The sequence below is a fragment of the Lepisosteus platostomus genome, chromosome 18 (genome assembly GCF_059453375.1).
Source record: "Lepisosteus platostomus isolate fLepPlt1 chromosome 18, fLepPlt1.hap1, whole genome shotgun sequence".
In the NCBI taxonomy this organism is placed as follows: domain Eukaryota; kingdom Metazoa; phylum Chordata; class Actinopteri; order Semionotiformes; family Lepisosteidae; genus Lepisosteus; species Lepisosteus platostomus.
In genome coordinates this window covers 13,165,888-13,179,334 of record NC_142628.1, presented here as the reverse complement: position 1 = coordinate 13,179,334, position 13,447 = coordinate 13,165,888, and the positions used below count along the sequence as shown (strand labels likewise).

Sequence of the window (13,447 nt, the reverse complement as noted above, 5' to 3'; positions counted from 1 at the left end):
GTGAAAGCAAAAGAGCAAATCAGAAATATCTCATAAGGCCTTTTGTGGCAGACAAGACTAATGTTATAGGTCAGTACAGCTCACATCAATGGAGAGGGAACAGGAAACCGCTGAGCCTTTTGGGCACGGAGAAGAAACTGTAGGTTGAAAGAAATCAGTGCATCACACATCAACACGTCAACTCTGGTTTCTTTGGCCATGCAGAGATAGCACTGTCATGTCCAGGGACTCTTCACCAAATCCATCCAGGACTTGAAACCGGATACCAGAATTGTCCCGTCTAACTCACAATCTTCACACGCAGGCTGAATTGTGGGGGGAAAAAAAAACTCAAACAAGGGTCAAATCTGAAATCCACGCTCACGACCAACAGTCTTTACACTCTTCAAATAGTCTCGGCCGTGTCAAATCGAGACCACGCCTTGCAGACCCCTCAATAAGGACAAGACCCACTGAGCAAGATCAGCTGTTCAGAGATGTGCCTGCGACTGCAGTTTGAGTCTGGGGTCACATACGCTACACATGTAAGGAGAATAAAGAGCTTGCCTATGTTATTAGATGGTTTATTGTTAAGACAAGCTTGTGCTTTTGTTTCAGGGAACGATTCAAGCCCAACTCCCCAAATTAATTGCCAAGATCCATAAACTGTAAACCTTAGTAAAAACAGCCTGGCTCATTCATATTTACATTGCAGTGACAATTGCTAAAAGAACAAATGGATTTTTCTGATAAATTGGTTTCTTTTCCATTTAATACACTCAGATAAAACCGTCTGCATTTTCTCTCTCTCAGGGACTCCTAATTTAACTTTTCACTTAATGGAAAACCAAGCCTCTTGAATTTTTTAATTGTTTTTAAATGATATAAGAAGACACTTCCCTGCTGGATTTGGATATAATAGCATTTGGCAGTTCAGAATTTAACAGACAGTAAGTATATTTTATGTACAAAGAACATTTCTTAAAAAAAAGAAAACTATTTACAGAAACTATTCCAGTTCTAACACCTTTTATTAGAAATGACTTTAGGAAACAGAAAAAGCACTTTTTTTCTTTTTTTTCTTCTTTTTTTGTTTTTTAAAGATTTTCTTGATCTTTTTTTTTTTAAATAACACTAGGAAGACCTGAATATTTTTTCCTATTAAAAAAAATACTCCCCAGAAATAAATAATTTTTTTGAGATGGCGTCCTTGCAGTTTCGCTATTAGTGTCAGGAACGTCGACACACTTGACTCACAAATACTCACTATATTGGACTGACACTATTTCCTATAAACATTACCATGCATGGTCTGGTGATGCTCTGTCAGTTTTGTAACGGATTCCAGTTCTTTTTTTTTTTTTTAAATCCTGCAGGATCAGCATTACGTGCTGCTGCTGTCAGTGTTTGTCTTGTGTGTATCAGGTCCCCCCAGCAGTACTGGCGGCTGTGGACGTTCATCCCGTGTAGGAGTGAAGCTGTCTCAGAGGGGCCCTCCTGCTGTTCTGTGTGAGAAGAGTGGTGGTGGTGGTGGTGTTGGGGGGAGAGAGAGAGAGAGAGAGAGATCGCTGGTCATCTCGCTCGGCGCCGCAGTTCTGCGAGCTAAAAGACAGCAATACCTCCGTGTGAACCCCCCCCCCCCCCCACTCCCCCAGCCCTCGTCGAGAAATACTGTCCGGCGTTTCGCCCCCCGTCTGCTGATCTTTTGGTTTCGCGCCGGAACTCAACAGCCGCGCTGGGGACGCGAGCTGAACTCCACGGCGATTTAAACAGTCCTTGGGCACGTCGACGCCTTTTCCGACCTGGACACTCCTCCCCGAGGAACGAAGGAACGAGGACGCCCTGGGAATAATCTCCGAACGCGGCTCATGGCGATTGTTGCAGGCACACACTGGTGTGATGTTTGTAAATTATTATTCTCATTAATTAATTAATGAACAATTGGCATGACGCTGGTACAAAAGCCACCCTTTTTTTCTTCCCCCTCCCTTTCTCGATTCCCAAAGCTGGCACTCTGGATGCAATTCTACTGTTGACACAGTCCAACAATACACAACGACAACAAAAATATATATATATGTATATATATTGATTGGCAACTTAGGCACCTTCCGGGTGCGAGCGGGTTCTCTTCCGAGCGTCGGGCGTTCCCCGTCCCACAAGGACCTCTGCTCTTGGCGGCGGCGACGGTGGCGGCAGCGGGGGGGGGTTATTTCGTGTCCGAGCTGCTGAGGGTTACAGCGGGCTGCTGGGAAGGCTCTGAGGTTTTGCCGTTGCTGCGCGTGTCGTCCTCCTCCCTGCTGCCCCCGCCGCCGCCGTCCGTCCCGTTGGCCACCCCCTCCGCGTCCTGGGCGCCCTCCGCGGGTTTGGTGGGGCCCTGCGTGCCCTGGACCAGGCGGAACAGGCGCTTGACCTTCTCCAGGGAGGCCTGCATCTCCTTCTGCCGGGCCAGCATCGTGTTCTTGGTCTCCATGCATTTCTTGGGGCGGAGACAAATAAAGAGTCTGGTAAGGACGTGCGACTGCAGCAAAAGTTTCAATCGGCCAAAGCGAACCTTCCTTTGCTCTGTAGTCTCTGCTGTGCAACCCAGTGCCTACAGAATTACTATTCACTCATTCATTTCTAGACAGACTGAAGCAGGAAATGCACTATTTCACCAGGCCTGGGACTGATAAAACCCCCCCGGGAGTGTCTCCAGGACAGAGAAAGGTTCTCAAAGCCCCCAGCGCGCTCTCTCTCTCTCTCCTCTGCCTCTCCTGAAGAGGCCTGCGGACACTCACCGTGATGGAATTGCTCAGCTGCTTGACCTTCTGCTCCAGCAGGTCTCTCTCCTGCTTCAGCTCGGTGCTCCACTTAACCAGCTTCTGCTTCTCCTCCTCTTTCGCTGCGAGGACAGGGGAAGGAAACGCGTCACTTTTCGGAAGGGAAAAAGAAATCGCCCGCGTGGGACACTTTCAACAATCTCGCCAGCTCCTGGGACACCAGAGAGAAGGCTACAAATCTTAAAAGGGCACCGGATTAACCTGCTGCCTAAGAGGATAAGGTTGGAGTTTTAGAGCTCCAGAGATTCCTATCTCCAAATCTTCCACAGTACTCTCAGAGTAATAAGTTAAGTGCTGCTTCAACCAAGGGAGTTGAGCTGCAATACTGCTTGGTCTTGAGTTCAAGAAATTTGACTTGGCCCACTTAAAGAAATTTAAGGCATTTTCAAGGTTTAGTTCTTTTGAATAAATCTGTACATAGGGTTCTCTTATTTTATACACTGCTTGAGCTGTCTGATTGTCTAACTTTTACTATTAAATTTATTTTGCATATGCTTTTATCCAAAGCCACTTTTGCATTCATTTATACATGAGGGGATTTTACCAGAGCAATTCTGGAGAGGCACCTTACTCAAGGGTGAAAGAGCAGTGTCCCACCTGGGATTCGAACCCACAACCCTTTACAAGGGTTACAAGGCTAGAGCCCTGCCCCTCCTCTGTACCTGCTTTATACGCGATGTAGGAATGAACGATAGCCAATGTACCCGGCCAGGGAATCGCTTCTTCTTTCTTCAAAATCTGAAACGGGAAAAAAAACAAACCAAAACGTTTAAAAAAAACATATTCCAAACAATTCCGTCAGGGGGAAACGAGGCCTGGAATTCAAGAATCGGACATCCCTCGACTCTCACTGCCTGGTTTTACGGGGGGGGAGGTGAAGGTGGACGGACAAAAAAGAAAAATGGACATAAAAATGAAATGCTTTTCGTTCAAACTTTTAACACAAACGGCACTGCTGCCCGGACACAAACACGTGGTCATTTGAGCACATGGGATCTTACAAAGCATGGAACAGTCTCACTCTCGGGCACGAGTTCGGAGCAGCGCGTCCGCTCTGACGCCGCCGCCCCCGCCGCCGCGCGCAAAGGGCGAGAAGCCGGACGCCTGTTTCATGCACGACTCAGAGTCTGCGAAACCAGGGCTCGCCAAGGCGGACGCTGTCCATCTCGTTAGCCGCTGCAGCACGTGCTTGGCGTTGGCCGAGCTCGGGAGACGGCGCAAGAGGGGCTGGGAGATCCTTGGCGGTCGGACCCGCGGGAAACCGCAGGGGACAGGGGACGGGGGGGGAGTGGGGGGCTTCTGGGCCGTGGGACCGGTCAGAGCTGTATTTACCTGGTCTTGACATTTTGGACAGATCCACATGCCTTTGGGAATGGCTTTCAGGGGTGGGTCCAAGCAGTCCAGGTGATAGACGCGTGAACACGTGTCACACATGAGTAACTGTCCACTGCGCCTGCACACAGTGCAGAAATCCTCATGGATGTCTCCCTGTCGGGAAGAATGGCACTCAGTCAGTACGGTTGCCACTACAGGCCAGAGCCATTAGACACAGCATTGTCTGGGGGGAGGACTGGGGGAGCACAACATCTGCCGGTTCTAAAAGCTCATCCCACTGCATTGCACCCGCCAGGGGATCCGCACACGTATATCAGGGCCAAAACAGGACTGCTGCTGCTGCAGGTTCTTCTCCTAAGCCATCGGGGGCTTTTTACACGAGAGAACGTCCCGGGGCAGAGAAGTGCAAGAGCACTGCACGCAGGAATTCAGCCCAGAGATTCGGAGAGCAGATGTCGGGGCGCCACGCTTCTATCGTAGCTTTTCTTTTTTTTAAAAAAAAAAGAAAATCAAGGTAGACTGTCCACTGTTTGTAAGGCTATCGACTTGATAAAGGAACACAAAAAATAATTGAAACGATGAGTGATGGAGGTGGGACACAGAGCTAATTGGAAAAGAAGTGGCTTGGTAGACGAGCCCTGTATTGAGAGGGAGGATCTCCGACAGTACAGCTCCAGCTGAATCCAGGATTCAGATCCCCAGTTTGAGCACAGGAACACTTCCTCACGGGGAGTGGGGGAGGGGGGGGGTGGGGGGTTTCTGAAACATCCTTGCCGGCTTAGGCACCACCAGCAGTTACTTACATCCCCGGAGTTGGGACTGGGCAGAGGGAGATTCTGGGAGAGCACTGGGAAGTGAAACCCCCCAATCTCCGTCTTTTCGTGGGCCGGGGATGAAGGCAGGCTGGATGGGGGGGAGGTCGGGGTGAGGGACCCCAGCTCTGGAACGCTGTTGAATTTAGGTGGGCGACCTGAGCGATAAAAAAATAAAAGGGAAAAAAAAACAAAAAGGAAAAATGGGGAAGAAAATATTTTCTAACATACCTTTGACAAGGGGTCCTCATTGGCTAGCGTGGAAGTAAAAAAAGGAGGAGGAGCACAGACAGGAGAGTTAGTGCAGAAGCCAGAGGAAAAGCAACAAGCGGGTACCGATATTAAAACAGGAGAAGCAGGGGAATGCCCTCGCTCTTCAGGGGCTGAAAGGGCAAGGGTCAGGGCCTGCAGGCACAAACTGGCAGAACGGCAGCTGAAGCAACTAGAACACAGCGCCAGCGAACCCTCAAGCACTCTCACTCTCCCGCTGTGATGCACTGTGAAGCACTTCACAGCTTCGCAATCATGACATCCGAGGAGTCGCCAGCCGGGATTACCTTCTCCAGACGGCTCGTGTTAAAAAAATGGAGGACACTGGTGCAGAATGAACTCTTTAATGGAGAAAGGCCCCTCAGCCAAATATTTCTTATCTCCCAATACGACTGAGCGGAGGGGGTGGGGGGAGGTCACGTTCAGTTGAAATCTGCAGCTGGTCTTTTAGACACAGCGCAATAATAAGCTATAAAAATGCACCAGGTTTGTCCGCGATTCGTGAGCTTCTCTGTGACTCGGGTCTGCATGCATGCTTTCCTTTAACCCAGCTTCTGTGCGCATGTGGTACAACCCAGAAATCACGGTGCTCGTTTAAACTTTGCCGAATCCACAATCGCGTTTTTCGTCTCTTGAAATTTCAAACCCACACTTCTCCGTTTAACATCCAAGCAGAAAACCAACTTTTCCATTCTTTAAAAAAAAGCATTGCTCCATACAGACGTGCAAAGAGATGAAATGCTTTGCTGAGGAGAGCCAAGGAGCACAGAAGCTAGGGCAATCTGCATTATATTAAGATTTCTACAGCACTGGTAGGCTGCCAGCAATAACTTTACACATTTTAGCATCAGAATCATGCATAGCCCCTTCTCAGCCACCCTGGCTGCTCAGAATGACATTGTAGTGATGTTACAGCTGCAGCCATCACCTGCTAAGTACAGTTCTTACGAGGCTCGAGGGAGAGCTAATTTATGAATGGCTGTCTAATAAAAGCTACCATGGAGTAACATTAGCTGCGGGGAATGTTTACAGCGATAATAAAATAAAAACATTCCAAACGGTCCAAGAAAAGATGCATGCTCAGTCTGGTCTCCCTGGGGCGCTCCATGACGGAGCGGCGCGGTGTCATACTGACCTCTCTTCCTCGTCCCTTGGTGAATGGGGCTGTTCAGGTACGTTACTGCACTCTTCTTGCGCTGCAAGCGTGGCAAAACATCGTGTTTTAAAAAAAGTGAGGCTTGTGACAAAAAACATACTGATAAGGCAAAATGAACTAGAACACAAAATCGGGATGATGTGTTTTACATGTAGTAAAAAAAAGCTTAGCTATATCACTTAATTTACAGAACTACAACTGAATACATTCTCAAGGCTAGAGCACAATCATTCATCAGTTCTTCATTTTTACATGTAGCTTTCCTTCATACAGATAATTGCTGTGGCAGCGTCATTATAAAGTTGCTGCACTTTTATTAACTGCAATGAAAAATTTGGTGGCTACAGGATAGGCTGTTGACACAGCTTTACGATGTTGTCGCAAGCTGAAAGGAAACTGTTAAACACAATACCATCGAAGTATTTGCTCGTTGGCATCTTGATGAGGTGTATGAGGCTTTTGTGAGGAGGCGTTTGTAAAAATGTACAATGCAAATACTTTAAATGATTTGTAATGCAACTACAACACAGTCTGAGATCAACAGAATTTGATCCCCACTGTTCTGGCCTTGATAAAACCTTTTGTCCAGCTACACCACATCACAACCCTCCTGCAACACGTCGAGGCCCTGTCGCAGAGGGTGCCAAGCCGGAGCTTGTCGGAAACGTGGGAAAGGGATCGGGAGGTCTCGGCCCTGCAGTCCATGCGTCTGTACCTCGGGCTCAAACACTGCTCCGCTGTATACAGGATTGGCAGTAGTCCTTCGCTTGCGCTCCTGTCTCCGGCTCTGGATTTCTGTCGTCGTTTAAAGAAAGAAGACAACCAGAGCTGCATTAGCTTCACAGGAAAGTACGTGAGGTCTCGTGCGCGTGCCCATTCCCCTTCCATGAGTATGATTGAGGGACATTAAAAAGGTAAGAAATGAATCTAACACTCCGCAGCTTTTATTTAATTTTGAATGCCTCCCATTATACTTATACACGTATGTATGATGCTCATCTCATTTCATTCATTTTGGCCAGCAGCCATGTCACCCTGCAGCTCCCAGCTGGCAGCCCACTGGAGCTCAGCAGTGTGAGCCTGGTCAGTATCTGGATGGGAGACTCCAGGGAAAGCTAACATTGCTGCTGGAAGAGGTGTTAGTGGGGCCAGTAGGGGGCGCTCAACTTGCGGTCTGTGTGGGTCCTAATGCCCCAGTATAGTGACGGGGACACTAAACTGTAAAAAGGTGCCGTCATTCGGATGAGATGTAAAACTGAGATCCTGACTCTCTGGGGTCATTAAAAATCCCAGGGCATTTCTCAAAAAGAGTGGGGGTGTAACCCCGCTGTCCTGGCCAAATTTCCCCTGGCCTCTACCAATCATGGCCTCCTAATAATCCCCATCTCTGAACTGGCTTCATCACTCTGCTCTCCTCCCCACTGACAGCCGGTATGGTGAGCGTACTGGCACATCATCCAGGTGGGGCTGCACACTGGTGCTGGTTTAGGGGATCCCCATCACATGTAAAAGTGCTTGTCTCTGTGTTTGCAGTGGTTAGGACTCAGCAGGAATAAAGCTTCTTTGTACTCTACCTTCAAGATGGTCGTGCGTCACTAATCCCAGGGACACCATGAAGGCAAGTTTCTACAACGGGAGAAAGAAAACGCGGATTTTTATTTCGTTTTTACCCCGATGGGATGTTTTCAAGGTTGCATTCGAGACGGAACGGTGACTGCCAACGGGACAAGTTCAACTTGTTCTCCAGGCAGGCACAGCCCAGCGGGCTCCGTACGGATCAGAACCGAGGTCGAGGGTCTCACCTGCGGGTTATCCTCTCGCTTGGGCTTGGGGGGAGCCGTGGCAGGAGGAGGTGGAGAAGGAGAGACGGTCACTGGCGACTTGTCCTCGGTCCCGCCCTGAACTTTAACAGTCTGGAGGAGGCACGAGAACGAATAGGAACTTAATCCACCGTCAGCCAGGCCGGGGGCAATCTGATCAGGTGCCGACCGATTTATTTTTTTGCACATCATCTCCTGATTGTTTTACGGCCGCTGACGGCTGTCCTACATTTAAAAAACTCCATGCACTTTAACGCTCTTTAAGATACAAAAAAAATATCTTGAGTGTCCCCTAAGAAAACAGGTCATGGCTAACTCCTCAGCCTTGACAGCTATTCCTGTTTCGCTGGGGCTAGGCTACAGGATAGGCCAACCTTGACCCCGTTGACCCCATGACCCCGACCCGCCTCACCTTGGCGTCTGTGTTGGCGCTGCTGATCTGCAGGGTCTGCGACCCCGCTATCCTGGTGCCCGGCGCGGTGATGACGATGCTGGTGAGCTGCGCCGGAGAGATGGTTTTGGCGATGGTGGCGCAGGGCTGCCCGTTCATGATGCGCACCTGGTGGATGGAGCCCGTGGCTGTGGGCAGGGAGGTGGCTGTCACCTTGGTCAGCATCACCGGTCTCTGGATGAGCTGGGGGGCCGCCAGCATGGGGGGCGGCGCGGGGGCAATGGGCACATTGTTGGGCGTTATGGGCTTGGGTCGCACCTGGAGGAGGAGGAGGAGGAGGAGGGTGGGTAGGGTTAGACCACCACCTTCGAGTACTGCACAGCACAGACCTTCGAGAGGAAAATAGGTCCGGACAATGCAATGCATTTAATTAGTACTAGAAGAAGTATTAGAACTAATCAAGCACCCAGTTGCGTAAGGCTGTTAACATTCTTTTTCCAGCTGAATGGGTAATGGATGCCTGTTAAAATGAACAAGAGTGGAGCACTACAGCAGGAGAGCTTGGCTCCAATGAACAACCTCGACTGTCTAAAGCTCACAGTGTGTTTTTTGGCAGTATTGAGCCCGTATGGGGAGAAAGTACTGCCTGAATCTCTGGGAAACTACGGTAAAATCCCCAAAAAGTAATCATATTAGCCTACCTAATTTGACTTTAAAAGAATTACTACCCATTCGGGCTAAAGAATCGATTCTAAACACCCGGACTCATATACAGTAAAATTCCTCAGGCATTAGCAATCCAGAACCAGTTTATGTATTTATTTTCACTTTCACTTTAAAAATTCCCCCTCCCTGCCCCTAGTCAGTCTGTACTTCACTTGCCCTGCACAAAATCACAACTACGGCATCTCTCTAGTGTAGCCCTCAACACAAAGTGGAGCAGGACACCCTCTGATTAACAAACACACTAATTAACTTTCCTGCTTTCTGTACGCCTCACTGCACCGTGACAAACAAAAACAAACAAAAGTTGGCGCATTCCAAGGAAAAAAAACGAGCCATGCTACATCCATCGGTAACGAGAATGTGAAACTGCAGGTAGCAAACAAGCAAACACAACAGTTAAACTAAAGGGAAGATAAAGGATTTCATTAAAGTGGGGGAAACAAAATTTGTCGAGCAACAAAAAAAAAATTAACCGTTTCGGGGTTTAACAGGTGTACAGGCGGAGATATAATAAACAGCAGCAACAGAAAATATGTTAAGATAAACATTTGCAGAATTAGTCATGCCCAGATGATTCTATAAATGGCACAAGCGCAAGGCCAATGTCAGGATGGTTTGCGACTGGGGATATCAAAGGCCTTCGGGGGCCGTGCTGCCCAAGTTCCCTCCCTGTCTACTCGTGGCACTAACAGCTGCCGATACATGCTTTCAACACAGAGGCAACAATGACGAACCTGTGGCAGAAAGTTGGGTCGAGGCGTCAGTCGGGGAGGAGGGATAAACTGAGGAACTTTGATAGTGTGGGCAGTGGTTGTTGCCTGCACCTGTGACGAGACAGTGACCACTTTCAAACATCGGAGGTACGTTACAGTGGCTCGATTTCCGCTGGGGTTTTATGGTATTTTAAGCATATTTTTTTGTTAACTGTACACCGCAAGTTGAAATCCACATAAGCAGAGAATGAAACTTAACTGCCTTTGAGGCACGTTCTCTAAGGTCAAGAATGGTGAAGACAACAAGTAAGGATACGGAATAAATGCTTTCTTTTTTAACACTTAGTGGGACAGCCCCCTAAAAGAGTATTTAGAACATAAAAAATCAGTATTTTCCCGTCACTGAGAGGAGAAAGAAACATAAATGGCTTACTAATGTGACAGCGTTTTTGGACACTATCCTCACGGCCTCGGTGCCGGGACTGGCAAGCTTGCTGGAAGTCTGGAGGTTGATGGGCGCGTTCTGCATGTCCGTGTTTGCGCTGGTTTTCTGCGTGTTGCTGATCGCAGTCACCATGGCGACAGTGGGCCTCTGCGTCACGACGGAGGCGGGCATCGTCTGGGCGGCAGCTTTGAGCACGAGAGGTAGAGTCTTGGTGGCGATGACCGGCGTTACCGTCACCGTTTTCTACGACAGAAAAAGAGATTTCCCCCCCAAAAAAATAAGAGACTGCCTACAAATACACCCCCACCCTTCCCAACAAGAAAAGACAATGTGGAACAATGTCAGGGATTTGCCTTCAATCTGATTTACTGTGCATGTATGCAGTTTCCTGGGATGTCTTTACTTCTGAAGGCCCTAGAACAGAACTAGGGCTGTGAAGTTATAGCACTCCAAGTTACAATGCACACAACAATGGTAACACAGCACAGCTCTTTGAATACATGAAACACTGGAAATAATAGTCAACTTTTACAAAAAACTTCAAAACAAGCAGCAGAGGGCGCTGTGACTCAGGTTTCTTGTCCTAAAGAAAACGCGCATGATTAAGGAGAACATTTCTTTTTCACTAATCGTTCCTGTTGAAGAAGAGCTTGCCAGCTAAAAAAAACAATACATATATATTTACATTAAACAAAAGAAATGTGAAAATTCTGGAGAACAGCTTGCTTACTTGGAAAAAAAAATTCAGGGCCTGGTTTTTATCCTCAAACCTGGTTGGTCACTGCACAGCAAAACGTAACTGATCCTCCGTCACAGAATAACAATGGACAAGAACTGAAATAGCTGTGCTTTCTATTTCTTAAAGACCAGCCCTGTCAATCCCATCCATACATACTTCAACCCCTCTCTCGCACTTCCACAGTGGCAGTGATGAGCAGCGCCTGCTCAGAGACCTGCTTTCATTGGCTAGCTTCCACTGGCGGCTGGAAGACAGCAAAGCGCTCACATGATCTGCAGGCATGTTCTGTGAGAGGTAGTCATGTGGTTAAAATCTAAACAGGTGGAGGAATTATTACGCGCTGCTCGAGGTGCAGGTATGTCATTAAAATAAGACTTGGGACGCACCGGCTGCAGCTGTTTATGTGTCAAACCAAGGTGGAAAAACATGCAAATGTGAGCTACAGAAAAAGACAAATGTTTTTTTTATGATTTTATATAAAGCAGATTTAAAACATTCGCTTTGATATGTAGACATCAGCCAACCCACTGACACACTCTGGAAAGAGAAGAGGCGTCTGAGTTCTCAGAACAAATGTGTCTCCTTTTGATCAGGTGCACATGCCTCAAACTGTACTGTACATTCCTGGCAGCAATCACGTTTTAATTCTTCTACCCAACTGGAACAAGGGCAAAGGCAAAGTAAGGTAGCTTCTTTCAAGAAATGGATGAATGAGACCTGCGGATCAATAACAATAATAATAATTCCTTTCACTTTTATATATTTTCTGGACACTCCACTCAAAGTGCTTTACAGGTCATGGGGAATCCCACTACCACCACCAGTGTGTAGCCCCACCAGGACGATGCTCCAGTATTCTCCCCACACACCAGCTCTCAGTGGGGAGGAGAGCAATGATGAAGCCAGTTCAGAGATGGGGGTTATTAGGAGGCCATGACTGGTAAAGGCCAGGGGGAAATTTGGCCAGGACACAGGGGTTACACCCCTACTCTTTTCGAGAAACACCCTGGGATTTGTAATGACCACAGAGAGTCAGGACCTTGGTTTTACGTCTCATCCGAAGGACGGCGCTTGTTTACAGTATAGTGTCCCCGTCACTATACTGGGGCATTACGACCCTCATAGATCGCAGGGTGAGCGCCCCCTACTGGCCCCACTAACACTTCTTCCAGCAGCAACCTTAGTTTTTCCCAGGAGGCCTCACATCCAGGTACTGACCAGGCTCACACCTGCTGGGCTAATAATTACCAGATAGGTAGATGGGCTGAGGGAAACTCCTCTGGTCTGTAAACTTTCTTACGTTCCTATGTCTCTGAGCAGGAAGAAACAATGACAAAAAGAAAACAAGCAAAAACACCTCCAATAATAATGCATGCTTTAGTGAAGAGTGAAGTACCAAGAAAAACGGCCTGCAATGTGCAAAGGTACAGTAAATGGTTCTAATGAAAGAAAACAAAAGCAGAGAGCCCAAAAGCCTTCCCACTTGACTTGGCTGAACCTGATGCTACTAATGCTGATGGCATTATTTCTGCATTGCTGAATGGCCTGGAGAAACTCGGGCCTGACGAAGCGTTTCTGAAAGCATGTTTGATCAGCGTCTACAACAATGAAGCATCTGCTCTGCTGGCAAGAAAGAGGCCTTGATGGTAGCGGTGCTTTATTATAATAATCATCATCATTATTATTATTATTTTGCATCGCAACACTGACAGAAATACAAAATAAATACCCGGGTTACACCAAGCAGATTTTCCAGCCCTATCAAATCTATTTACAATAAAAAAAAACAACCTGCTACTAATAAGGACAGCTACGCCAATACTATGAACGACTACAACACGGAACCCCCCCTCCACACAGGGCGCCATGTGAGGACTGGCGCCGCAGGCCGGCCGGTTCAGCTGATCCACTGCGCAGGAGAGGGCCTACGAGGTGCCAGGCTGGGACACGGGCACCAGCGTCTCGCCCCGCTGTTCCTCCACCTGGCTGTTTGCGGAGTTCAATCTGGCCCACAGAGTCGCGCCAAGCAGGGGTCACTGCCCCGGGCGCACAGGGATACAGCACAGGCTCCTGCTCAGGTTAGGACACACAAAAACACCAGGCCCACAGACGCTCCACCACCCCACGGCATGTCAAAGACCTCCCGCCACAGACTCGAGGGCTGAAGGGGGCCGAAGGGACGGCGCCTCATCTGAAACTCTCTTGACGGAACATCGTCAGCGCAGCTCAATCTACTCCT

The 13,447-nt window shown here is 48.3% G+C and overlaps 1 protein-coding gene across 4 annotated transcripts in view; it reads right to left on the bottom strand.

The window, feature by feature from the left end:
- Positions 1-549: 549 nt before the first annotated feature.
- Positions 550-13,447, bottom strand: part of phf21aa (PHD finger protein 21Aa) — a 70,614-nt gene continuing 57,716 nt past the window's right edge. The window contains exons 7-18 of one of the 4 annotated variants that reach the window (XM_088611821.1): positions 10,458-10,712; positions 10,046-10,135; positions 8,607-8,903; positions 8,177-8,287; positions 7,949-8,000; positions 7,090-7,169; positions 6,354-6,414; positions 5,180-5,202; positions 4,134-4,289; positions 3,464-3,539; positions 2,760-2,863; positions 550-2,458 (exon numbers count right to left, since the gene is read on the bottom strand). In XM_088611821.1, coding sequence (XP_088467947.1) covers positions 2,189-2,458; positions 2,760-2,863; positions 3,464-3,539; positions 4,134-4,289; positions 5,180-5,202; positions 6,354-6,414; positions 7,090-7,169; positions 7,949-8,000; positions 8,177-8,287; positions 8,607-8,903; positions 10,046-10,135; positions 10,458-10,712 — 1,575 coding nt within the window. In that variant the 3' untranslated portion in view covers positions 550-2,188. Of the gene's footprint in view, positions 2,459-2,759; positions 2,864-3,463; positions 3,540-4,133; positions 4,290-4,939; positions 5,107-5,179; positions 5,203-6,353; positions 6,415-7,089; positions 7,170-7,948; positions 8,001-8,176; positions 8,288-8,606; positions 8,904-10,045; positions 10,136-10,457; positions 10,713-13,447 lie in introns of all 4 variants that reach the window. The other 3 variants (XM_088611819.1, XM_088611822.1, XM_088611820.1) reach the window with 3 other exon arrangements.